General features: G+C 46.3%; 1 protein-coding gene across 3 annotated transcripts in view; it reads left to right on the top strand.

Moving 5' to 3' along the window:
* Positions 1-24,635, top strand: part of LOC147625599 (ABC transporter G family member 28-like) — a 37,609-nt gene extending 12,974 nt beyond the window's left edge. Inside the window, exons 4-14 of one of the 3 annotated variants that reach the window (XM_086817117.1) lie at positions 2,683-2,740; positions 16,670-16,813; positions 16,899-16,933; positions 17,081-17,154; positions 17,280-18,160; positions 20,529-20,825; positions 21,755-22,249; positions 22,933-23,081; positions 23,225-23,514; positions 23,758-23,891; positions 23,976-24,635. In XM_086817117.1, coding sequence (XP_086673243.1) covers positions 2,683-2,740; positions 16,670-16,813; positions 16,899-16,933; positions 17,081-17,154; positions 17,280-18,160; positions 20,529-20,825; positions 21,755-22,249; positions 22,933-23,081; positions 23,225-23,514; positions 23,758-23,891; positions 23,976-24,141 — 2,723 coding nt within the window. In that variant the 3' untranslated portion in view covers positions 24,142-24,635. Of the gene's footprint in view, positions 1-2,682; positions 2,745-16,669; positions 16,814-16,898; positions 16,934-17,080; positions 17,155-17,279; positions 18,161-20,528; positions 20,826-21,754; positions 22,250-22,932; positions 23,082-23,224; positions 23,515-23,757; positions 23,892-23,975 lie in introns of all 3 variants that reach the window. The other 2 variants (XM_086817118.1, XM_086817119.1) reach the window with 2 other exon arrangements.
* Positions 24,636-26,087: the final 1,452 nt, after the last annotated feature.

Raw genomic sequence — 26,087 nt, 5'->3', positions numbered from 1 at the left:
GCAGGAGGGGATGTCATGTGCACATCTTAATCCGTTGCCACGCAGGCATGATTATTCCTTACAACCGCCTTAAGAGCAAAGTTAGAGTCCATATATGGGCAGTTTGGAGCCCTTTTGGTGGCCCTAGATGTGCCCATGACTTACACCAATGGTTGGCCCATATTATGGGCACAATATCCACACATTTTATGACATTTTTGATGATTTTTTATGGCTTGAAAAGTGAAAACCAACTTGATTACGACTTGCTATGACTTTCCTATATAAAGGCAGGTCATGGATCATTCATAATCATTCAAAGACAGGGATTGCAAAGCCAAGACCAAGGGCATGTAGTCTAACAGATTGGATCAGCCAAGTACATCTCCAAATCAGCATTTTCCATTAATGCACAGAAGAGACCAATAAGTATTAGTTCAAGTATAGCATTCATAGTCTAGATCTATATTGCATCTATGACAATTATTGTAATTACTCATTCATTCAGTAATATATAGTAGGAGAAGGTTAGGTAAAGAGTGTCTCTCTTCTCCTTCTCTCTACTTCTCTCTGTCATGAGCATGTGATTAGCGTTAATCTTTATTGATTTGCATTAATCATCATTAAGCACGCTTCTGCATAGTAGTAATGTTACACTTTTGGATTATACATAAATGAAATGCTGAATTCATTCAGAGATATGAGGTCTAGCTCTTTGTTAGGAGCCAGGACAAGCTGTTATATCCTTCCTCTTGCATGCAAATGACATTGTGCTGATTTCACCATCACCCGAGGGCCACTCACACATATCTAGGAGTGGGATTTTCAGGCCCATGCTTCTCGTAAGGGTTATGGTGCCTTGGCACATCTCGAGAGAGAAATTTTCAAGGTCACTTTCAGATTCTTCAAAAGAAAGAGCCTACCTTTTGACTCTAAGGTCTGTCCTACAGCCATGTAGGGGGCGTCCTTTTCTTATTTAATTGTTCTTTGGTAGTCTGCAAGATTGTAGCATTGGTTATGTGCATCCTTACCCTTATAACTTTGTAAGGAGAATGTGGAATGCTTTCTTGCAAATTGTGATGCGGATCTGAAACTTGAGGCCACCTCTCCACCAAGGTGGTGTGCAAGTGATGTAGAGCTTTACATCTGGATTGGCACTAGACTCAAGTCGTACCATTCCCGGAGTCTATGTGTGGATTGGACTGTGTTACTAGTAGGGTCGTGGTGACTTTACTCTTCACTGTATTAACTGCTCTCTTGATGTGTGTTGACTAGGTTCAAATGGTACAATTCCTAGAGCCTAGGTAATGAGTCGAGTGGTACTATTTCCATTGCTTATTTGGACTTGGCTTGATAGATCAAGTGGTACGATTACCAGATCTATGGCAAGTTGAGGATCAAGTGTTACAATTCCTGGATCCTAGGGTCAAGTGGTACAATTCTCGAACCTTGTAAGGCATGTAGAGATTAGGATCAAGTGGTACAATTCTCGGATTCTTGGGTCAAGTGGTACGATTCCCGGACCCTATGGCCAAGTGATATGCTTCTCCAATCATGTTAATATCTCATCATTTTGTGCGCCCGGAGGAAATCGCCATCGTCATCATCTTTGCACTCTTCTGCTGCACCGCACGATCCGTACATGGCATACATGTTTGTACAGCCTCTCTACTGTTCCTCATGCTGATGTGGCAACCATACCTGATGTAATTGCACCCCTGCTGATGATATCTCCCTGCTCACGGACAATGAGAGTGTTACAACCCTAATGTGGTTGTATGGATTTGTGGATCCAGATTAGAGATTTCTGAAAAGTGCTTTGGGCTAGAGGCCATGAGATGAAGCAGCATTAATCTGAGGACAAGCTGTCCAAAGGAAGACCGACTAAGCAGTATGGATTGCGTGTATGAGTGCTCATCTCAGGTGTGGCTGAAGGAAGACGAGATTTTTGAGTTAACACCATGTGCTAGGTACTTGCTGATCTGTAGCACAGGGGACCAAACATAATGGGTGCATCAACTATAGGCAAGGTAAAAGGATAGTAAAGACCAGACTTAGAAAATGTAAACATTTTCTTGTTTTTTTGAACAATTATAGCAAGACATAAAAGATCAGGGTGTCTAAATTCAGTACACAACAATAAAAGAACTGAATCTGAAACAAAGATGGCATGATAAGGAGCTTGAATGAACCATGGTCTTGTTATCATAATAGCTGTCCTCTGTTCTTTATGCCCTCAGGTATCTTATGGGTGGTTTCATGTCCTCATAAGATATCTTTAACGTCCTCTTACGTGATGCATCAGGCTCTATGCACTTGCTCATGGGTGCGTTGCATTTTGGTCTCAAAAATCTGCCAGTCATGATGAGTTCTTAAGAAGTGCCAATGCTATCCGTTGGCTCAACTGTAATAGATGCGAAGTTAAGGCTTTATGTTGCACTTCAACTTGTAAGTAGCCTGCTCATATTGTATCTGGTTCAAGAGGAGCGTTTGCTCTCTACATCTAATCTCCTATCATGGCATTGACTTAGTTAATAGCTCATCTATGGCACGAACAGATAGACTACTTTTGATAGAACTGTTTCGTATCTTTGTGACTAGTTTCAGCACTAGTCTCTCTATTTTTTAATGTAATAGTTTGGATTTCTCTTGCACATGTTCTATTTATGTTATGGTTATGACAATTGTTTGGAATTTTGACAGCTTGCCCACTAGGAGCTCAGTGTACTAAAGCCAATTTTACTGGAGGCCTGTGTTCTCCGTATGTAATTTTTCTTTGGCCTTCTTATCGGTTGAGAAAAGCTTAATTGAAGTTCCTAATGAGCTCAACATATGTAGTTTCAACTTCATTCATTATTGATTGGACAAAAAGTTAAAACCTTGGATGTATGAAATGTAAACACAAGCCTTAGAGAGAGAGAGAGAGAGAGAGAGAGAGAGAAAGAAACAAAATTTTATTCATGTCTGCTGGAGGCCAAAATGACCTATGAGACCAATACAAGCATGGGACCATTCAAGGTCTTCAGCTGAGTCAGAAGTACTAGAACTGAACTGGAAAGGAGAGGAAAAGTTCCTACTAAACAGCTGGTTGGATTGTCATGGTTGGTACATAAATCACTTGAAGAGTGAGGGTTTGGTCGTTTAGCTTGCTGAATTATTAAATATGAATATGAGAGAGAGAGAGAGAGAGTTCTATTAACGTCTAAAACAGACCAAAGGGGCTATTAGACCAAAAGTGTTATAATGTGTCCATGAAGCAACAAAATCATGGAGAAAAAACAGCATCCAGGTCAGGCCTATCTCGTGTTCCTTGACGAGGGCCTCCATCCTGTGGTGGCGGATGAAAGAAACTTGTGATGGTGCGTTGTGAGGTATATGGGGTCTGCCTTTGTGCCTCTTTGCATAGCTGATCTCTGTAGTGGAGGAGAGATCGATTACCTTAACCACGTGCTATCCAAACCTTGGTTGATACTGGCCCTAGACCAGCTTGGGACATAACATTATCTCCCCCTTCTTTTTGATTTACATCCTCGTAAATTCAAGGAGGAGGCAAACCAAAATGTAAGCCCTACCTCAAATTCACAAATTCCATCCTAGCATCCACGTAAGTTCCTAACCCTTACCTAAGTTAAAGTGGATCTGAGCTATGGGAATCACAGAATGCCTATAAGGTAACTCACTTATCAACTTGATTCTCACCAAGAAAAAATTGAAATGTAATGAGTTCCCCCAAGGACAACTCTAGCCCCAGTCCACCACACAATTGCCAAACCATCTATGCTAGTGTTTGTCCGCAGTCACTAGGCCATCAAGGTATTTCTTGTGTGTGTGTGTGTGTGTGTGTGTGAACCACCTCCTAGAGTGGCAATGTGTGTCTTGTTTGTGTGAACCATCTCTTAGAGGGGTATCAAATAGTATCTAGATATTTGTGTGTGCTTGACATAAGCAGTGATGTCATTGGGGCAACCTTTGTAACCTATAAAGGTGCATGTACTTCATTGAAGAAATCAAGCAAATTATCACATCATTAAGTTGTGTACTCCACTTTCTCTCTCTCTAAGATCTTTGTTCTCTTTATTCTATCTTTTTGAACACACACTCCTATTTCATGAAGATCTTTCAACCTCCATAGCTTAGGACATTCCACACCCAAAAACATCTAATTCCAATCACAAGAATTGATCTGCTAGTAGATTTTGTTACTCTCCACGTCTTTCGGCTAGAAACGCTCCCTTTCTTTAAAACTGGCCCTAGTTACCACGAGGCATTAGTTTTCCTTGGAAAAGATGCTTAGAGCAACCAATCTTCTGTTGATGGCTTTGGTGAGGATTTTGTACGCGTTCCCAAGGAGGGTGATGGGGCGCCACTGTCCTATATCCAGTCACCATCCTCAGGAATCAAGTGCATGAGCCCCTTTGAAAGCCTATTTGGCAAGTGGCCCGTGAACATGATCCCATTGAAGGCAGGCCAGAAGCCGTCCTCCATGAGGTCTTAGTGGACGAAGGAAGAAGGAAACTGGGAGCCCGTCCGCTCCGGGGCACTTCCCGCAAGGCAAGGCCTAGAGGGCGTTGCCTACCCTCTCTCGAGAAGGGAGAGCTCAAAAATCTCTGCAATCCAAGGGAGACCACCTCTCGTGTGTGCTGCTACATCTCTCTCTTGTTGCCTCGATCTTGCCGCGCGGGGGGTGGGGGACCAGCTGAGAGGAGCTCTCTGTAGAAATTGGTGGCAATGGCCCCCACCTGAAGAGGATACGACTTAATGGTGCCATTTGGACTCCTTATCCTACGGACCCTGTCACAGCAGTGGTGAGGGCCTGTGATCTCGAAGAAATCCCCCGTGATCCCGTCGCATGTGTGGGTCCGGGTTGATACGTGAACTGGATCCACCCTTCTCTCCTCTATCGTGTGTCTCTCCCTGTGGGTTGTCTCCATGTGTGATTCTAGCTTGGGTTTCCTTGTGCAGTCTCTAGAGGGAGGCAAGGCTGCTGCCCAATCTGCTCTCAGAATCAAACGGTGAGCATGGAGGGGAGAAGCAAAGAAGGGTGAGGCGTTGTCAGAGGAGGTGGGGGGGAGGGGCAAAGAAGTGGGAGAGTTGGGGCAGGAGGCAAGGGGGGAGTTATGACAACACAAGATCAGGGGCGAGATAGGGAAGCTGGGGGAGGGGGTTTGGGGAGGGGGGGGGGGATCCGGTGGCGGGAAGCGGGGGTAGATGGGGAACCACTTGCATCAGAACCTCGGGAAGAACACTAGGTGCCGCCCACCTTCTAAACCAGAGATAAAGCACCGTTACCTCAGGGGGGCCGCCTACTTGATGCGCTGTCTTGTGGTGCTCCTACTAGGGTTGGTGGTGGCGTCTGCAGGGCGGACGCGCCGGTTGCCCCCGTGTGTCTCAGAGTCAGGCTGACCAGCCACCTTCTCTCCTAGAGGGAAAGAGGGGTGATGCTGAGTTCAAGCGTCCTCCACCCTCACGGGGGCTAGGAAGGGTCGGCAGGCCTGCTGATGACGTGGGCGGACACGAGCAAGGTGCACCATCCTCCTATACACGGAACACTGGCCGAGGAGTCGCGAATACTCAACCTGTTGCAGTAGCGGGCCCCCCTCCTAGCTCGGACGTGCGATAACCTCTGGGAGAGCCTTTGGAGAAGCTACACAAACTCTGATGGAAGAAATCCCAGATGCCCTAGCTACCACCGAGGCACTGCCTGTACATCTGTCCAATCCAGCGGAGGAGTGGGTGATACTCCTTCCTGAGGCCGGGGAAGCACACTGTAACAGGGAAGCCGGGAACACTTGCAAGGAGGTCGGATGATGCGGGGTTGAAACCGTGGTGCCATCTAGCAAAAAATGCTTGAGCGCTGTGTATCGGATGGGGCTCTGTTGCATCACTCGATCTGCCGTTGCGGGTGAGTCGAACCGCACTGTGAGTAGCCAAGACAAAGAAAATGGGTATCGGTGATTTTGCCCGGCTCGCCAATGAGGGCTGTCTGGTGCAAGTCCCGAATATTTCAGCGCGTGGGACGGCTCCCTACGATCTTGTGAACCAGGGAAGAGGTCGTTAGAGAGGCAATTGTAGATGCTAGGAGCTGGTGGTCCGCTTCAGAAAAATGGCAAGGGGCAGCAGCCTCGGTCGGGATGATGGAGTGGCTGCCATGAAGTCCTCCTAAAGGGGTAAGGACCAGAGAAGCGGATTCTTGCCGAAAGAAGAAAAACTTGGGTGCAACACCTGCGTATAGAAGACGTGGGAGAAGACGGATGAAAGAGAAGGCTAGCGCGGAGGGAAGGGTAATTGGAGGAGCAGCACTCGAAGAGTCGCGCGGGCGCCCGGGGGGGGGGGGTGGGGGGGTGGGGAGGAGGGCGAAAGAAAGAAAGATTTTATTAACGTCTTCCAAAAGACCGAACTCGGCCTATGAGACAAATCAGTGTACCTGTATGGGGTATCCTCTGTCATCCCAACAAAATGGGAAAGTACTGAACTAAAAAGCTGAATCTGGGTGTGCAATAAGTACAATGTGTGGTGAAGGGGATGGAGCTCTACTACTAGGAGAATGCAAAGCTATATGCATGGAGTATACAATCATGATATGCAACCTAGCTAGATCCATCCTGTACCATACTGGGGGTATAAAATGGTATACATCAATGAAGGGGGTGTCCACAGCTCCCTGAAGAACATGCCTAGGTGTGCTCTAAAGCGAGCCAGTCGCTCCGCACCCTCTCTGTGAAACTGAGCTCTGATCTCTGTCATCTCTCTCTGGTATAGGCGTGGTGTCCGAAAGCCAGGTGTCCTCTGTCTCCTGCGGGCTCTGAGTGTCTCTGCTCTCTGGAGAGTAATTCCTTGCCGTGTAGGGGTTGGGAGTGGGATGGATCTATGAAAAAATGTAGTAATCTGTGTCTGTCGTCCCCCCACTGGAGCTGTCTGAGCCTGTAATGATGTCTCTTTGTGGCGCTGTATGTCTAGAATGAATCTCCCCAGTATGCGCTGGTCTGCTGCCTCAAAGATCTGGCGTAGGGAATGTGGCTCTCTGAATAAAATGGGATATCTCTCTCTGATGGCTGTATATGCTCTGCATCTGCATACATAATGCTCCTCACTCTCCACCTCTCTGCACAATCTGCATACCCTCTCCTCTCGGGGGATCCGTGCTGCTCTGCCAGTCTCAATCTCCAATCGGTGTGATGAAACTCTAAGCTGACCAATAGCCACTCAGGAGCCGTGTGGTAAAAAGCCCTCCATGTATCTAGGCCTCTCTATAAATCCATCATCAGTGATACTCATGAAGTGATCTCTGTAGTATAGCATCTTTGGTGGAAGAGGGTGTGTAGGTGATATCCATGTCTCTCGTGTATAGAGCTGCCATAGATCCTGTCTCAGTACTCTGTTCCTCTCACTATGAGAGAGACGGATATGTGGTGCATCCCTGTCATACTGGAATGGGGGTAGATGATCCATGTCTAGGCCATGCTGTGAGAACCAATGTGTGACCTGTGCATACCATGATCCTCTGTCTCCTGCCTCAGCCAGCTGTCTAGATGGGCCTCTACCATCATAGGAGGCGCAGCAAACTCTGCTCGGATAATATCACGAGGTACTGACGGTTTGCTGCGTATCATGCGTGCCATCATGAGGGCTTGTGGTCTCTCTATCTGTGTCCACCAATGGTTAGCAAGGCCTGGCGCCCATACCGTTGCTCCATACATCAATGCCGGTGTGACTAATGTGTCAAATAGCCACCCCTTCGTCCGGGGCTCCTGAAAATGCGCCTGGTGGCATTGTCTCTCTAGCATAGCCAATGCTGCATATCCCCGTGTCAATCTAGCTCTGGCTGCTGAACCCATGGTGAAGCGTGTGGCTGCAGCAGAGAAGGTAACCCCTAGGTACACGTATGATGTCACCACCTCCACTTGGCGTCCTGCGAGAGTGAATGTCAGCTGACTCCTGCCCTGTATCGATGTATGAAAGACCATAACCTTGGTTTTCCCAAGGTTCACAGTAAGACCCCTTTGTGTGCAGAAATCATCGAGTGCATGTAGATGCTGCTGTAGACCACCTGGAGACTCAGACACTAATACAATATCATCAACATAAAGCATAATATGTACTGAGGTGCCTGCTAAATCAACTCCATCTCCGCCTCCCCGTGTAATGAAGTCAGCCACCTCATCAATGTATAACCCAAATAGCGTGGGGGAAAGTGGGCATCCTTGCTTCACACCAATGGTGCTAGCAATAGTCTCGGACATACCTCCTGGACATCTGACTCGCCCAAAAACCTGCTCATATAATGCATAGATGCCCCATGTCATATCTGCTGGTATGCCAAGAGACTGCAGGCACTGAAAGAGCCTCTCTCGTGGTACTGTGTCAAATGCCTTGCGGAAGTCCACAAAGTAGCAATAGAGCTTTCTCTTCCTCACTCTGGCCTGATCAATCATACATCTCAAAGTGAATACATGGTCAGTGGTAGAGAAAGCTCTCCTGAAGCCTGCCTGCCTTGATGAGCGTAAACCTGCTCGCTCAGCATATAAGCTAAGCTCTTGCTCCAACACTGCACCATAGAGTTTGGCCAGCACGTGGCCAACCATAACCGTCCTGTAGTTGCTCGGATCGAGCATATCCCTTGTTTTGTAAATCAGCACAATGGTGTGCATCATCCACTCCGCAGGAAAACCCTCTGCTAGTGCCCTGTTAAACAGGTGTGCAAGAAAAGGAGCCAAAGAATCTACTGCATATATGAGATGCTCACCCTGCAGGCCCATATGGTCGGCGGCCCGTCCATGCTGTAGGCGGCGGATAGCTTCCTGTACCATCGAGTGGGTAAAGAAGCTAGCTGTGGTAGGTCGAGGCTCCTTGTGCTGAGGTATAGGTGGCTGCTGTGGGGCGTGGTATAGGCCCTCTGCATATGTGTGCCATGTCTGTGGGTCTGCAATAGGTGTCGGTGTCCGGGGCTCTCTGAAGTGCCGCCATGAGACAAGGCTATCTCTACTCATGAAGAAATGAAAGATCTCTAGCTCCTGTATCTCTGCGAAGGCCCGCCTTTTGCAGCGAGTAAGTCTCCTCATCTCTCTCCTCAACTCCTGCTTTGTGATGGCTCCCAAGGCTCTCTGTATGCGGAGCCGTGAGTATAGGGCTCTGCACTCGTCATCATACCATCTGTTCTGGGGCATAGTCCCAGATCTCGCAGGCTCTCCTGAGTGTACACGATGTGGGAAGCTCTGTAATGTAGCCGTGTGTAGGAGTGATGCCGGCTGGGCTGTAATGGTATCCATCGGTGCCAAGGGATCCATGAGTAGGAGCCCATCCTCTACTCTGCCAGTGTATATGTCTGCCATGTCATGTGTGAAGTAGATGGTAGTGTGTGGCGTCGGTATGTGGGGGGCTGGTGATACTGGTGATCCGGCTAGTGAAAATGCCAAGTATGTATGATCTGTCCCAATAGGACGAGGTGGAATGGAGAATGAGGTGACAAGCTGTGATGCCTCCAAAGACCCCATACTGTAGTCTACCACCGTGCCTCCGGTCCGTGTATGACCCCCATGTGGGAAGCATGTCAGCCCTCCTGATCCCGGCCACTGTAGCATCCCGTTATAAATAACGAGACAATGCCTGGCTCCCAACTCTAGTAAGTGGTCCCCATAATGTCCTCTGTCTGGTCCAGTGTCCTCTGATGCCCGACTAGCCCCTATCTCCTCGGATCCACAGGGTGGAGGATCTCCATGTCATCATAGTCATACACCTCACACTGTCTGCTCTGTGTGGGCATTGAAGTCACCCGTAAGAAATACTTCCCCTAGTGTAGAATAATGCATAATCTCCTCTGATAGACAAGTGTATGGCGAGGCTCTTGTCTCCTCCTCCTGTGGCATGTCCTCTGTAATGACATAGGAGGATCCTGATGGAGAAAAGTAACATAGAGCTATGTATATAACCCTGTCTTGTGAGAGCTGTAAGCTGATCCACATGTATCTGGCCTCTGGATCCTGTGCTACCACTCTCAGTCTCCCCTGTAGCTCCCGGACTGGCAAAGGGCGGCAGCCTCGGTCGGGATGATGGAGTGGCTGCCATGAAGTCCTCCTAAAGGGGTAAGGACCATGAAGCGGATTCTTGCCGAAAGAAAAACAACTTGGGTGCAACACCTGTGCATAGAAGATGCGGGAGAATAGGGGGAAGGCAGATGAAAGAGAAGGCTAGGGCGGAGGGAAGGGTAAGCGGAGGAGGAGCGCTTGAAGAGCCACGGGGGAGAGAGAGAGAGAGAGAGAGAGAGAGAGAGAGAGAGAGAGATTAAGTGTCTACTAAAGACCCAATGGGCCTATGAGACCAAAGTGATACAGTAATGTCCATGGCATATCTCATCATGGAATGGAAAATAAAACAGAAAGAAAACATAAACATAGCTATCTCACTTGGGTGATACAAAACTGTCCATGGAAAGTCATCATGGAAATACTAAGAACATAGAAACATGAGAGCAGCATCAGCTCCGAGTAGATGGTATACCACTCTCCAAAATATCAAGCATGGGGCTAATGAGTATGGCCAAGAGGTCTCCCTTAGCTATGTCACGTGGAAAGGTAGCTCGATGGCGGTGGGGCATGTCCTGGATCTGGAGCTGATGAGGTGATCGTGTGGCCGACGGGGGGACAGGGGGCATCGGGCACGTTGGAGTGTGGAGGCTCGGTGTGAGGTAACTCCTCTCGGGCGAGGGTAGGTCTGGAGCAGCTCGTGGAGGGTCCACAAGATCCGCTATATTAGTGTCCTCCACCTCCTGGGTCCGGAAGAAACTGGTGATGGTTGGCTGGCGAGGGAGGGGGTGGGGTGGCTAGGGCCGAAGCTCTCTCAAGAAGGTGTCCTTGTGTCTACGGAGCTCAAGCAGGAAGAGGCCTAGGCAACGTTGGTCCTGGAAGCCAATGATCCTAGAGAGTGGACCAAATCCCTCACAAAATAGACAGTGAAACCTCCCGCGGATCTCATAGTATACTAGGCAGCGGCATATGTAATGCTCCTCTGTCTCAACGTCTGTGGGGCATAATTGGCATATCCTCTCCTCTTTGGGTCTCCGTATGAGCTTCCCGGCTCTAAAGATGCGCTCAGCTCTACTTGTCTCCGCTCTGAGGCAGTGGGATGAAACCCGTATCTGGCCAATCGCAATCCGCATGGCATGGGACATGTGAACACTCAAGTAGCCTGGCTGCTGGATGAATCCATCCTTAGTGAGTGTGAGGAAGTGATCTTTGTAGAAGTGCATCTTCATGGGGAGCTCCGAAGGTGTGATCCATGTGCAATGGGTGTAGATGCTGAGGCGATCTAACCGGATAACCACTTGGTATCCTCGTGAGAGAGCCGGAGAAAAGGGGAGTCCAAACTATACTGAAGGGGGGGTAGGCGGTCCATGCGGAGCTCATATACTGAGAACCAAGTGGAAACTAGTGCATACCATACTCCAGAGTGGCCCTCAAGTGCTAGCTGTCTTGAAGACTCCAGGGCAAGCCTCAAGTAGCTATGGGGATCCATGTGATTGATGTGATGGAGGTATGTGACTGTCTGGAAGAGTGCATCAACTACCATTGGGGCTGCAACAAACTCTGCCTGGATAATCTGGTGTGGGACTGATGGTTTGCTCTGCAGATCATACGGGAGAACATCACGACTTGGGGGCTCTCAACTCGCTGCCAATCCTCATCAGATAAATCTATCCCCCAGAAGGCTGCTCCATACATCAAGGCTGGTGTGACGAGGGTGTCAAAAAGCCAGCCCTTCATCTTGGGCTCCTGGAAATGTGCCTGGAAGCATTGCCGCTCAAGTAAGCTCAAGGCTGCATATCCTCGTGTCACTCTAGCATGTGCTGTGGGAAGCATGGTGAAGCGTGGGCCAGTGAAAGTGACACCAAGGTAGACATAGGATGAGACAATCTCCACAGGATCCCCTCTATATCTGAAGCTCAATCTGGATGTGAAGGGGCGAGAGGTATTGAAGACCATTACCTTGGTTTTACCAAGGTTAACAGAGAGGTCCCACTGAGTGCAAAAGTCCTGTAAGGCATCCAACTGTCTCTGAAGCCCCTTGGCTGAGTCTGAGAGGAGGATAATGTCATCTGCATAAAGTAGTATGGGGATCAATATGCCTGCCAGTGTGGGGCCAGCCCTGCCTAATTCGTCAATGAAGCTCTAGATCTCATCAATGTAGAGGCCGAAAAGAGTGGGTGATTGAGGGCATCCCTGTTTCACCCCAATAGTGCTTGAAATCTCTTGTGATGTACGTCCTGGGGCTCTCACTTGTCTGGTGATGGACTCATAGAGGGCGATGATGCTCCAAACCATGTCAGATGGGAATCCTATCTCTTGTAGACGGTGTAGGAGGCGGGCTCAGGGTACAGTATCAAAAGCTTTGTGGAAATCCATAAAGCAGCAGTAAATCCTCTGATGTCGTGCTCTACCCTCCTCGATGATGGCACGGAGGGTGAAGATGTGGTCAAGGGTAGAGTAGCTCCTCCGAAAGCCAGCCTGTCCTGAGGCTCTGCATCCCTGGCTCTCTGCAAATGAATTGAACTCCGTCTCTAGCACTGATCCATAGAGTTTGGCCAATGTGTGGCCAATCATGATCGTCCTATAATTATTAGGATCAAGTGGGCTTTGAGGATGGGGGTGATGGTGTTGGTGGACCAAGAGGGTGGAAATCCTTCACAAAGAGCTCTATTGAACATGTAGGCTAATAGGGGCGCCAGGGTATCATCGGCATGTGAGATGTACTCGGCAATGAGTCCCTCATGATCCTGGGCTCGCCCATTGCATAGTCTACGAATGGCCTTGAGGACCATGCCCTTTGTGAAGAAGGTTTAGGTGGTGGGATGGGGATCTGATGGTGGGGGTAGGGGTGGCTGATGGGGGATATGATAGAGGGAGCGTGCATAGGAGTGCCATGTGTCCGGGTAGGTGATAGGTGCGGGAGGGTGATGTTCTCAGAGTTTCCTCCAGGCCTCTTTGCAGTTCGGCCCTAAGAAAAGTCGGTATCCATGCCTCATGCTTAAGACGGGAGTGTGTGGCCTGACATTCGTCATCATACCAACAGTTCTGGGGCATGGAATCGCAAGGTGGCTTGGCGGTTGTGCATATGAAAGAAGTGGTGGCGGATGTGTGGAGTATGGTGGTGAGCTGTGATGTGAGGGCGGATAGGGGGACTGTAGGTTCCACATCCTAGAGTTGGCGGTACATGTGGTTGGAGTAAACAAGGTCAAGCTCGTGATCAACAAGGACCTGAGTGTAATGTGAGATGGGGGATGGTTGTGGAGGGGCAGGTGGTGTGCAGGTAAGAGTGAAAGAGAGGTAGGCATGGTCAGCCTCAAAGGGGGTGGCGGGATGGAGAAGTTGGGGAGAAGGTGTGCCAAAGCCGGAGATCCCATAAGGTAGTCCACTATGCTAGTACCTCCTGAGTGAGGGAAGGAGGTGAGGGCGTCGGAGGAGGGCCATCGAGACATCCCGTTATAGATAACGAGACCATGTGCAAATCCCAGCTGTAAGAAATATCTCCCATACACCGTTACCTCCTCACGATCCTGTGATGATCTCTGTAACCCTGTGTCAATGATGTCCAGCTCCTATAGTCTGATAGGGTCATCCAAATCGAGTAGTGGGACCTGCGGACTTCCCGTCCTGGCATTGAAATCCCCAAGCAGCAAGACTTCCCCCATTTGTGAGAACTCCATAATATCCCCATATAATGGTAAGTACGCTGACCGGCCATGGTGTGCGGCGTAAGGGGAGTGGCATGGTTCAAAATAACACACAACAATGTGGATGACTCTGTCACTGCTAAGCTGTAGCCGCACCCAAAGATATCGTGCATCTTTGTCCGTCTGGACGATGCTGAGAATCTGTTGAAGATGGGATCTAAAAAGGACAGCTACCCCTCCAGAGCCACGTACTCCTGATGATGTGCGGGTCTCGCCTTGGAAAGCTGACTCCCACTCATACCCGGCTATGTATGGTAAGCCCCTCTCAGGGCTCTGATGAGTCTTGGTATAGAGATGACATCCCTGCCTGTGAGAATCTTGCTCAAGTCTCTTGGATTCGACCACAGCATGCCATTGCAGTTCCATGCTGCCAACCTTAGGTGTTTGGTCTCATAGACCCTGCGTCCCTATTTGGGATGGCGCTCAGTGATAATGAGCCTACCATCCCTGTAGATAGCCCACTTGCCTACTCTATGGGCCTCGCGAGCTGTCACCATCACCTCACGCCGGTGTGCCACCTGTGCTGAGGTGAGATCATCTCCCATGTACACCTGTGTGCCCTTGAGGGCAGCCCACCTATCTAAGAAGGCCTATCTGCTGGTGGCATCAGAGAATCTAATGATGAGGGGCCGCTCTCGTGTCATATCCTTGCCTGCCCTCCATGTATCTACAAAGGGGGGGGGGGGGGGGGGGGGGGGGGGGGGGGGGGGGGCGATCCCATCCACTCCTAGCATCTGGCAAAGCGTCATGGCATCCTCCTTGGGGGAAGCCCCCGCCTGTAGCTCCCGTACTCACACATGGAGGGCCCTATCCTTCCTGCGTTTCTCCTCCTCGAGAGTCTCATGTATGATGCTCTGTGGGGGTGGTGCTTCTTCACCACCTCCACCCAATGTTTCTTAGTGGTCTGCAGTTCTTCCCGCAGCTTATCACTCGCAGCTTTCAACCTCTCCAAGTCAGTCCTTAGACCCTCATGAATATTCAGTTCCCCTTCCTCCACTGTATGGTCCTTGACGGTAGCCTTCAGGGCTTCCATTTCTGCCTGGAGTTCCCCTATCATTGGGGCAGCCTCTGCCATTCCTTGTTGTTGCAGCTAGGTCTTTTTCAACATCTGAATCACCTCCTCCTGGTGTTTCACCTGTGTTGTTCTTTCCCTGTATCACCTTGCGGAGGCCTTCCAACTGTTTTTCATGTTGGTTCATGACCTTGTCCAGCACCTTCTTCTGTTCGCCCAAATACTTCTTGGTGTTGTCCTCCACTGTCTTGATGTATGCCTACAGATCCTGTAGATTCATTGTGGCTATTTCCCCCTAGTTGCTGCCTTGGGGGTCTATTTCCCCCTAGTTGCTCCCTGGTTGAGAACAGCGAGGCGGGATGGCACAGCTCGGCAGTGGGAACAGGGGGGCAAGATGGCGCAGCGCGCGGGTGCGTGCGCAGCAGGGCGGAATGGCACAGCGTGGCAAAAAGCAGCAACAAGGGCCACCGGCGCGCAGCGCGAACAGAGGAGGGGGGGCCTGCGCAGCTTCACGCCATGAGAGAGAGAGAGAGAGAGAGAGAGAGAGTCACAAACGGGAGGGCTGGGGACAGCGAAGTGGCAGGCGAACTGTGCAGGGGAGGAGTGTGGAGCACAAGAGGAGGGGTGGAAGCGGAAATCGAGGGGAGACAGAGGCAAAGAGGGGGATGGCACTATAGCGAAGGATGGAGCGGAAGCAACAGCAATGGCGAGGACAGAGTGGGGAGAGGGTGTGCAGGTTGCTAACGAGGGAGCTACAGCAGATGTGGCACTAATTGCTTGCTCTGGATCATGTGAAAAAGTGTCATCACTAACAATTTCTCTAACCTCCTCCTCTCCTCCTCTCCTATGTTTGGTCCCTAGAAAGGGGCACCAAACATCATTGCAGGGTGCACTGAATTGTCAACATGCCAACACTTGGTATGGGGCTCCTGGAAATGGGCCTGGAAGCATTCTCTCTCGAGACGGGCTAAATCCACATACCCTCCCATCAAGCAGACCTGGGCGGCTGGTCTCATGGAAAACATTCGGCCTGTAAAGGTCACTCCAAATTAAACATAAGATGAGACAATCTCCACTTGGCTCCTCTGTATAGAAAGAAAGCTCTTTTTTTCCCCAAAAAAAGAAAAGAAAAGACCGACTAGCTTTCCGTTAGTATAAATTGTTAAAGACCAAAATCTTGGTTTTGCCGAGATTAACCATGAGGTCTCTTTTCTCACAAAACCGCTGCAATGCATCCAGATGTCTCTGAAGTCCCTTCATAGAATCGGAGATCAGGACTATGTCATCCACATAAAGCAAAATGGGCACAACTGCGTGGGCCAGCCGTGAGCCTGTCACCAAACAATAGTACAATATCACCATGAAAGCATTGATCCATGGGAAAATCTGGAAACTGAAAAAAGAAACTAGCTACCTATACTTTGAACAGGTTATAGAAGACCCAAAGGGTCTATGAGACCAAAAAGGTAGTACAATGTGTCCATGATGAATCTGAACCATGGAAAAGGAAAACAAAACTGTACGAAACTAGCTACATAATCTAAAGTATCTATGTAAGTCTACATGATGACAATGTGTGGTCATACAGTAATACCATCCTCGTCCAAAATAGAACACAAAGCAACCATAGCATGTCCCCTCTCTCTCTCTCTCTCTCTCTCTCTCTCTCTCTCACCCTCAGATAATCCATCATCTCTCTCTCTCTTTCTTACTCTCTCTCACACTATCATCGATGAATGTGTGTGTGTGTGTGTGTGTGTGTGTGTGTGTGTGAGAGAGAGAGAGAGACAGAGAGACAGAGAGAGAATTATTTTAACATCTACAAAAGGCCAATAGGAGTGGGCCTGTGAGACCAAAGTGATACAATAATGTCCATGTCTCATCATGGAACGGAAAATGAGAGAGAGAGAGAGAGAGAGAGAGAGAGAGAGAGAGATTAACTCTTGGCTTTTTAGATATAATTATCCATTGACACCTGGTCAGAGTTATTCATGTGGTGGGGCAAATCTTTGGGCTTCTCTTTCCGTATCCAATGGAATATTCTGTCCAGCAGGCTCTTACTGCCCATCCACAACTGACGTTCGCAGTTGTGACACGGGGTAATCTCTCCTTCTGGTTATCGTAATGTGTTGGATTTTTTTTTGTAATATTCATAACAGTGATATCTTTTCATGTGATTGGCAGGCACTTTTGTAGACAAGGGTCTACTACACAAAGCAGTAAGCTCTCTAAACTTGAAATTTTCAAAATTAAATCTGATGTTTAGTACACTACAAGGTGTTCTTGGATATTGATGGCAGTGGTTTCAAATCAGTGTATTTAGGTCCTGGGAACACTGATAGCTCAATCCATGCTGAGTTTTGCAGAATGCTTTCAGTTGACATTTTGTGATGAGCAATCAACAACTCAGCATATCCAAACTTATGGTCTCATCCTCATCGTACGTTCCCATCCTGAATGTGACTTAATCCAAAGCATACATAGGTGTCGTGTCTTAAGCTTTGCTCTTGTTCTCAGCTTCTTATGCATTTATGCCTTTTTTTTTTGAATTCTACATGCATGTAGGTAGGCTTGGCTGTAATCCTTCTGATTATCTACAATTTCTCAAACCAAGTAAGATATATTCGTGAAAAGCGCAAGGTAAAGACCCGCGAGAAAGCCATACGGCAGGTGAGGGAGCATTTCAGTGCTGTTGAGCGGTGGAAGTTTGCTGCCTCTGCAGTGAGGCAGTTGAGGCACACTCTCTCTGGGCATTCTAGAAACTCAGAAGATGTGCAAGTATTAGCACCTTCAAGTATGCTGCGCTCTGAAAAAGCACATGCAAGAGTGAGAAGCATTGCTGAAGAGAGACCTTATGATGAGGCAGAGAACACAGGGGAAAGGGGAAGTGGTTCTTTTTACATGGTGGACCCCTTAGAGCAAGACTTGTATGAACCTCCTCCTGCCAACATGCTGGTGCCCGGAGACCAAGAAGGTTCAAATGGTAGGCGGGATATTCACCAAACAAGAAGCCAAATTTTGAGGTATGCCTATGGTCAAATCGAAAGAGAGAGGGCGGTCCAAAACAGACGCATGAGTTGGAATGATGTTCTGCAAGCAGGTCAAGAACAAGGAAACAGCAAGCGTCTTAAGATTGAAATTACTTTCCAAGATCTATCCCTTTTCTTGAAAGGAAATGGGAAAAAGATCCTTTGCAACGTGACAGGGAAGCTATCACCTGGACGCGTCACTGCTGTTATGGGTCCATCTGGTGCTGGGAAGACTACCTTTCTGAATGCTTTGGCAGGAAAGGCTTACAATAGCTCCACCACTGGCCTCGTTTTAATCAATGGAAAGCCAGACCCTATAAAATGTTACAGTAAAATCATTGGCTTTGTCCCCCAAGACGATATTGTCCATGGAAATTTAACAGTAGAAGAAAACCTTTGGTTCAGTGCTCGCTACAGGTAATTTTTCTTTACTATGCACTACTTCATCGAGATTTTACTGTTTTTTGTGTTTATATTAGTCTCTATCGCACATTACCCATCTACTGTTTTTTGCCCTTTGATTGTTCTCATATCTTTTAAAAAAAGGTTTTCTGTCGCCATAACATTAGGAGATGCAACACATATTGTATCATTCTAACCTTCTGCACCACCACCACCACCACCACCACCCCCACTGTAGCCACCAAGGGTCCCCACGTTGTACTAGGCCGGACCATCTCTGGCGTCACACCGCCACACCGTAACACTGTAACATTGTCCTTGTAACACTTCTACAAGGACAACTCTACGACGGCGAGACGACGTCAACTACTACTTTTGTGGGCTTTTCAGCATGCAATTGATTTATCCGTTATCTTCTTAGAGGCAATTCTTAGCTATACATAATGCTTCAGATCTATTTTATGGAAGGATGAACATGGTACAAAGTAATCATCCAGAAGACAAATTGTCCACAAAAAAACTTTGAAATCTTCTTTAGTCGTAAATGTTGTTAATCTTGGTTTCTGATCACTTCCAACATGGAGGCAATCAGTAAATCGGTGCCAGGTTTGCCTTTAAATCTTGCAGAAAATTGGTAGTAACCACCATCAACTCCTTCATATCTTAACACTTTCTGCTCTTTTGGGAACAATAAGCAAGTAGTGTCACCAGGTAGGAGTAACGGTTCTTGTTAGATAAGTATTCTTATGAGGTTGTTGGTAGTGAAGGCTGTGAAAACAAATGAGGGCATCTGTTTCTGCCTTTTGTTTGGGACAAAATCTGAGCTGTTCATTTATTCTAGATTGAAAAGCAGGATCCCCTGCCATTCTGAAGTTGACAGACTTGTAACCACCTCTTAAATCAGCTGTCATCCTCACTTCTCAAATCTGTTCTTTGCAGAGCTGTCACATAATTGTCATTTTGCTAGTCACCATTGTCTGTGAGATGTACTATCAGCCACACAGAAACCAGCATGTCATTTTTATCCCACTTCCCCGTCCGGGAAAGGCTACTAGTCGTCCTTTCCATTAGAAAGGGCTCGCGGTTGCCATGGCTCACCTGTTTTCCTTGCAGAAAATGCCTCTCTATGGTCTTTCTCTACTCCCATCTTGAGCCTGAAGTCCTTGTTCTGAAATGAAGAAGAACTCAGTCACTTCAAATCTTCTTATGCATTCTGTACAAGGCTTCAAATTTTTTGAAAAATTTGTTGCATCTAGATGTAGTACTGTTATCTATTCATAGATCTCATTCTCCTTCTTATTGCCAGTCTTAGTGCATGGCAGATCTGAGATTGAGATGCATAGAGGCTCTAGATGGGACTCAGACGCATGCCTCTCAGTCACTGTCATGAATGTGGCAGGACATTGTACACACTCTCATGGCCACGTGGGGTAGGATTCAGGGTTCTTCACATGACGAAGAGAGCTTCCTTTATGAGAGAGTGGGACCACGGTCGTTTCTTCACATATACAGAGCCAGAGGGCTTTCATGGCATTTCCACTCTCTGGATTGGTTACGACGGCCCGTGTACACCCTCCTGAGTGTGACGTGGACATTCTTCCACCCATTGGTAGCTCAGAGGTCGAGTACAAGGGCTATCGTGCTAGTGCATTGTAATATTGTCTAGGTGCCCAATGAGCAGCCAAGTGTGGACAGAGTTATTGGGTTATTGTGTGAACACACTTAGTTGGACATTATTATTAGGGTTGGCATACCCAACTCACCAGCATTAGACACTGTAAATAGTAATATAGGCCTTATCCATATTCGTTCATTGATCAATCAGTCATCATTGAGTCATTGAGAACTCAGGAGCAGTGCTACCATCGAGTATCTCTATTCAGCGTTGTATACACTTCATGTTAGTAATACATGGTACATTAGGTCATCTCTCTCTACTGTGTATTGAGCATGAAGAAGTAGTAGTTTGTTTTGCATGGTTTTAAGTTTCTGATTAAGGGCTAATTGCAATCAATCAATTTTAAACACACTTCTGCAAGCACCCACGTTACACCTCATGACTTTGTATGAGGCTTTTATAGGACTTTATTGTGGATTTTTCTGTAAATTGGTCATGCTTGATAGTTGTTCATTTTCTTGAAGAGATTAAAAGTTGGGTTGTGGCACTTTCAATGAAAAGGAAAGAGAGAAAAAGAAAGATTATATTAACATCTTTAAAAAAATCCAAAGGGTCTATGAAACCATAAAACAGTACATGTGATCCATGTATGAACTGTAAGTCATAAAGCATGTATGAACTGTAAGTCCATACATGAGAGAGAGAGAGAGAGTGGGAGTGGGGGGGTCACTAGATTGAAGCTTCTGCTGTTTTTTGTTTGCCCAGGCTGCCAGTAGACATGCCAAAAGCAGAAAAAGTTTTGGTGGTTGAACGCATCATTGATGCCCTTGGCCTTGGGCACATACGCAATTCAAAAGTAGGCACTGTTGAAAAGAGAGGTATTTCAGGAGGACAACGAAAAAGAGTAAATGTAGGTCTTGAAATGGTAATGGAACCCTCTCTCCTTATTCTGGATGAGCCAACATCAGGGCTGGATAGTACATCCTCACAACTTGTGTTACGAGCTTTAAGGAGGGAAGCGTTTGTCGGGGTCAATGTGGGTGTGGTGCTTCATCAGCCCAGGTAAACAACACATTTCTATCTGACCATCACATAGATAAGTTATGTAATTCAAAGAAAGAAAGTGTGGATACAAATGCATGCGTGTGTACTGAAATAATGATATTTCATAATGCTACATATAGTATCGTCTCGCATACATATCATATAGTTAGTGAAATATTACTATTAATATGATACATTCATACATACAGAATGTATGTGTAAATCCTAATTACTATATTAAATATAAATTATAGTACATTGTATTGGTTCAATGAATACATTCATATGTTCATACGTGTGTATGTGTATGTGTGTATACATGGCATATGTATGTATGTGTGCATACATGCTCCCTGTTGGCACATATTTGGCAAAGAGAAAAATTGCTACTGCTAAATGCGTACCGTGCTCATGCTTGAATGAGACTATCCCACACTTGTTATGGAATTGCACAGATTCCAAGGAGTTCTTACATTGCCTATTAGTGTGTTTAACTGCCAGATTTCCGGGGGTATGTTTTTCTAGAAACTTCTGGATATTTGGTAGATTGGCAAGGAAATTGACAGACAAAGCTCCTTTCTTTTCATGGACAAGATTTTGGGCACTTTGGACAATTTGGTTTGGTCGCAAAACAATCAGCTGGTTTCCTAGTTGCCTTAGATTGACAAGTATTAATACTTCGGTCAATCATTGCGTCAATCTTTATACGACTGTGTTCAGAGCAGCTAGACCAGTTGCATTTGGTCTTGTTTTTTCATTGCTTTTAGTTGTACATTGTATAAGAAGTGCCCTCATCTTGCGGTCTCTTCTCTTTATACAGTAAAGAAACAGAAAGTGTGGTTCTACCCAAAAAAAAGAAGTTGTGCGCATAAATGTATGTATGTAAATTCGTACATTATCATAATTTTATGGAAGGCTGTACTTATATACGTCTTTCTGGTTTACAGCTATGGCTTGTTTAGAATGTTTGACGATGTCATGTTCCTTGCAAAAGGTGGGCGGACTGTTTATCTGGGTCCGGTGGATGAGGTTGAGGACTACTTTGCTAATATGGGCATCCTTGTCCCGGGGCGCATAAATCCACCAGATCATTATATGGATGTTTTAGAAGGTATCACCAAACCTGATGGAGACCCTCAGTTTGATGCCAAAAGCCTTCCTATCAAATGGATACAGTACAAAGGCTATGATGTTCCAAAGGACCTGCAGGCATCAGTGTTGGAAACTGATGCACCACTTGAAAGGACAAACCAAGGGAAGGATCTCCAATTTTCTAGGCATGAAGGAAAAGAAAAATCCTTTGTAGAAGATCTCTGGGGTGAGTTTAACAGCTTTGTACAGATTCACTGGGATGACTTGAAGAGCACTTTCAGTAAATTGGAAGATTTATCGAACCGGAAAACTCCAGGATTTTGGACGCAATTCAAAATGATCATTGCCAGGTAGTCTCGCTGAGCTCTTCTTTTTGTGTGTTTTCTTGACTCATTTCTGCGATCAAAAGAAGGCTGTGTTTGTCCAAGGGCGTGCTGCCTGGCGGTAGTGGGATTGGATTTGGCAGGCAGTAACTCTGGTTCCAATCCCGCCAACGGTCTGTCAGCAAGATGATGCCGATTCGCATGCTCCAGATTAGAGTTTTGGGCACTTTGCACGTGTGTATTGGGCCTAAGAGCCCCGCCCCGCTGAGGGACTGCAGGGGTAGCAGGGTTTCAAAAGGAGAGAGATCTCGCTGTAGGGGCAGCAGGGTTTTTGCTTTTGACAGAAGGTCTTTGATTGGCGAGAGGGCATTGGAAATCAAGGGGAAAGACTCTCTACCGCAAATATAGCTTAAGACCCTCCTTTTTCACACGATCAGGGAGGTTTCCAGGGGGATTCGAAGGTGCAGGGATACAAAGGGAGTTGCTAGTGCTGCTGAGACGCAGCTCTAAGGCTGGATACAAAGCACTCCCTGCCCATGGGAGGGGTGGCTCCCCCCCCTCCCTCCAACGCAAACTAGAAAGAGAAGGCAACCTTAATGGATCAATCATTACAGTCACAATTGTGGAAAACAAAACATTTTCAGGACCTTTAACTAAATCAGGCTTTTCTCCTGATGAAAGTAGTGCTCTTCTTTTGGTCTTTGTATCAGAGTTTCACTGCAGCGGGTTCGAGAGGCAAGGCTGCAGGCTCAAGATTACCTCATCCTGCTGCTGTGTGGTGCCTGTTTGGGAGTCATTGCTCCCACTAAAGATGCTAGCCTGGGATCTAACAGCTATGCTTACGTTATCATTGCGCTATGTAAGTCCTCTGCACATTCTATTCTTGCGTGGGCACAAGCACAAGCCCACGTTTTAGTTCCTGCTTTTACAAAGCACATGCACATTTTTTTGTGGTCAATAGAGGGTGAATTTTATCTTCTTGAATTGGTGTTATGCCAACAGCCCTTCTATGCATGATTGCGGCCTTGAGAACCTTTACAAATGACAAGCTGCAGTTTTGGCGCGAAAGCGCTTCTGGAATCAACAGGATAGCATATTTTCTAGCCAAGGACACAGTGGAGCAGTTCAGTACAGTCATAAAGCCTGTTATCTTCTTATCAATGTTCTATTTTTTCAATAACCCAAGATCCACCTTTGTAGAAAATTATGTTGTCACTCTTGCCTTGGTCTATTGTGTAACCGGGATTGCGTACATCTTTGCCGTCACCTTAGAAAGTGGGCCAGCTCAACTGGTATGCACTGTGGGCTTTTGGCTGAATTCTGTATTTCATCTAATTTAAGGAACATCTTTTTGTGTCATGCTAAGCAGGACATCCTCATGAAGGTACTAGCGATGGTTAAACATTGTTTGCACCTGCATGTTATACCTATGGCAGGGCTAGTTTGTCTGGTGGTAGTCATGAGGATGGTGCATTATCTAGGTGTAGTTCATCCTGGTAAAAACTATATTCACCCTTTGAAATTTGCCTATGCAGGGGTCGGTATTCCTTCCCGTCATATTTACCCTTGTGGCGACAAAGAGAGATTTGTCTGGCATAGTCAAGATTGTTCAATACGGTGATTATGCACGATGGGCACTTGAAGCTTATGTCATTGCAAATGCTAGAAGGTAAAGAAATCCTCAAAGCTTGAAAAACTACAAAAAAACACGAGTTTTTTTCTGGATGTTGAATCCTGCTCTCTTATATTGCAGATACCCTGGAGTGTGGCTTATAACACGGTGTGCTTTCCTTTATGGAGCAGGCTATAATCTCAACCACTGGGCATTATGCCTTTCCGTACTCTTTTGCATGGGATTCATAGCACGCTTCATTGCGCTAATGTGCTTGATGCTTTGTAATAGAAACAGGCAACAGTAGGAGATTTTGATAGATAGGTCGTGTGAGATCACACTGATCAAGTGTTGATCGGTCCAAGTGTACATAGGAGGCAAATGCTCTCATGTCAGTGCTTCATATGATAAGAGCTTGAGTTGGCCTTTGAGAAACCTTTTGATCAAATATTCTGTACAAGGTGGGTTGGCCTCAAGCAGTAGTCACTCAAAAATGGTGGGTGAAAAGGTCTTGTTTCCCTAGAATATCTGTACTCAGAGATTTCTGTGTGTATACGACTGCCCTATGTGCTCCTCACGACAATGTGGTTTCTATATGAGCTTTGGGGGACCTGATGGCCCTACCCCAGATGTATGAAAATGCAACTCCTGCAGCCAAACCAGGACCTTACAATAGCTCATACCAATACTATTTGAGTTGTAACAAAGTGTGCAAATAGATATTTTGATAAATACGTTTCTATAACGGATCATGGACATGTTTTTTTCTTTTGTAACAACACATTCATTTTGCCATTGTCATTCTATCCGCAACAAGGTAGACCTTTTGCTGCTAAAACAGTTTTTGGGGTGAGTTTTCAGCAAAGGGCATGTCTCAAGTATATGAAGTCTCGCCAGTCCCCCCTCAAAAAAGAAATCATGACGAGTTGCTGCTGGTGCGTAATTTGCCCATGGTTATTCTTTTGGCTTCAAGGAAAAAATTCAATACTTCTCTTTGTCCCACCAACTGGTATCTGGTGATTGATTTGCGAACCCAACAGGGAAACGTGTAGTCTGTGGTGGTTTAGAGCATGGCTTCTTGGTACTCAGCCCTGGAAGGATTTCTTCATGTACCATGTTCGTAGATGTGTCCCCGGCGCGGTGGTCAAGAACATCATTGACCCAGAGGTTCAGCACAAAGCTCTGCATTGCAAGCTGGTGGTTAGAGCATTCCTTCCTTGTACTAAGCTTTGGAAGGATTTCTTCATGTACCATATTTGTAGATGTGTCTGCGACAGTGGTGGTGATTGGAGGCACAACACATTAGGGCTTAGCTCTGTTCATCCATCTATTCCAAGCTATCGAGATCACCCAATATTGCCCGATGTTGATCAGGAGGTCTCACTACGAAAAACATGTGGTTTCGGAGTCTTGGATGTGTTTAGTTTGTTGTTTTTTATTTTGATTTGAAGTTTAGTTGTATGAGGGCATTCTATGTTCGTATCTTGGAAGAAAGAAACCCTGGTTTCTTGGTTAATTTTTGTTCATGTATTTCATATTTTTCATGCATTTTTTAAATTGGTAGCTTGGAAGCATGCAAAATCAACAAAAAACAAACAAAAAATACTTAATTACTTTCATAGCTAAGATTAGGATTCTTAATCATCTCATTCAGTTTAAAAAAACTCAAAAAGCTTCACAAATCAAGCCAAATCAGCTTTCAAGTTCGGAGATGTGAGTCCACAGTCTTGCAGACATGTCTCAAATAAGTGAGTAAATAGATTTGAGTTTGTAGACGTGAATCTGCATACTAAGTATGGAGACGTGAGAACATACGTGAGTCGAGGTAAATATACCTAATATTGTACCAACCAATTATTATTACCTTAAAAGACTTGTACGGAACTACCTTCTTATGTCCTTCAAGGATTTTCCTATCATACAATCTGTACTAATAAAAAATTTCAAAGAAAAATCTTGTCCAGCTATCATCCAATAATTGCACACCAACCTTGTTATAGGGCTATCACATAAAAGTTTGTGTTCCAAATACATTAATTTTATAAAAATAAAGTATGAGAGTCTAGTTTATACAAAAAAGACATGAGCTTACATACGTGAGACTGGAGATGTGAGCTTGTAAACGTAAACTTGCATACGTGAATTTGGACACATGAGTTGAGGCGTGAAACTAGAGACGTGAACCTAGCAAAAAATGGAAAAGTTCAAAAAGCAAAAAAACTTTTTTTGCTTTTTTTAAAACTTATTTTTGTA

This window comes from Cibotium barometz, chromosome 23 (genome assembly GCF_041138505.1).
Source record: "Cibotium barometz isolate CiBa-2024 chromosome 23, ASM4113850v1, whole genome shotgun sequence".
Lineage (NCBI taxonomy): Eukaryota > Viridiplantae > Streptophyta > Polypodiopsida > Cyatheales > Cibotiaceae > Cibotium > Cibotium barometz.
The sequence above is the reverse complement of the archived record's forward strand: the minus strand, read 5'-3'. Positions and strand labels throughout refer to the sequence as shown.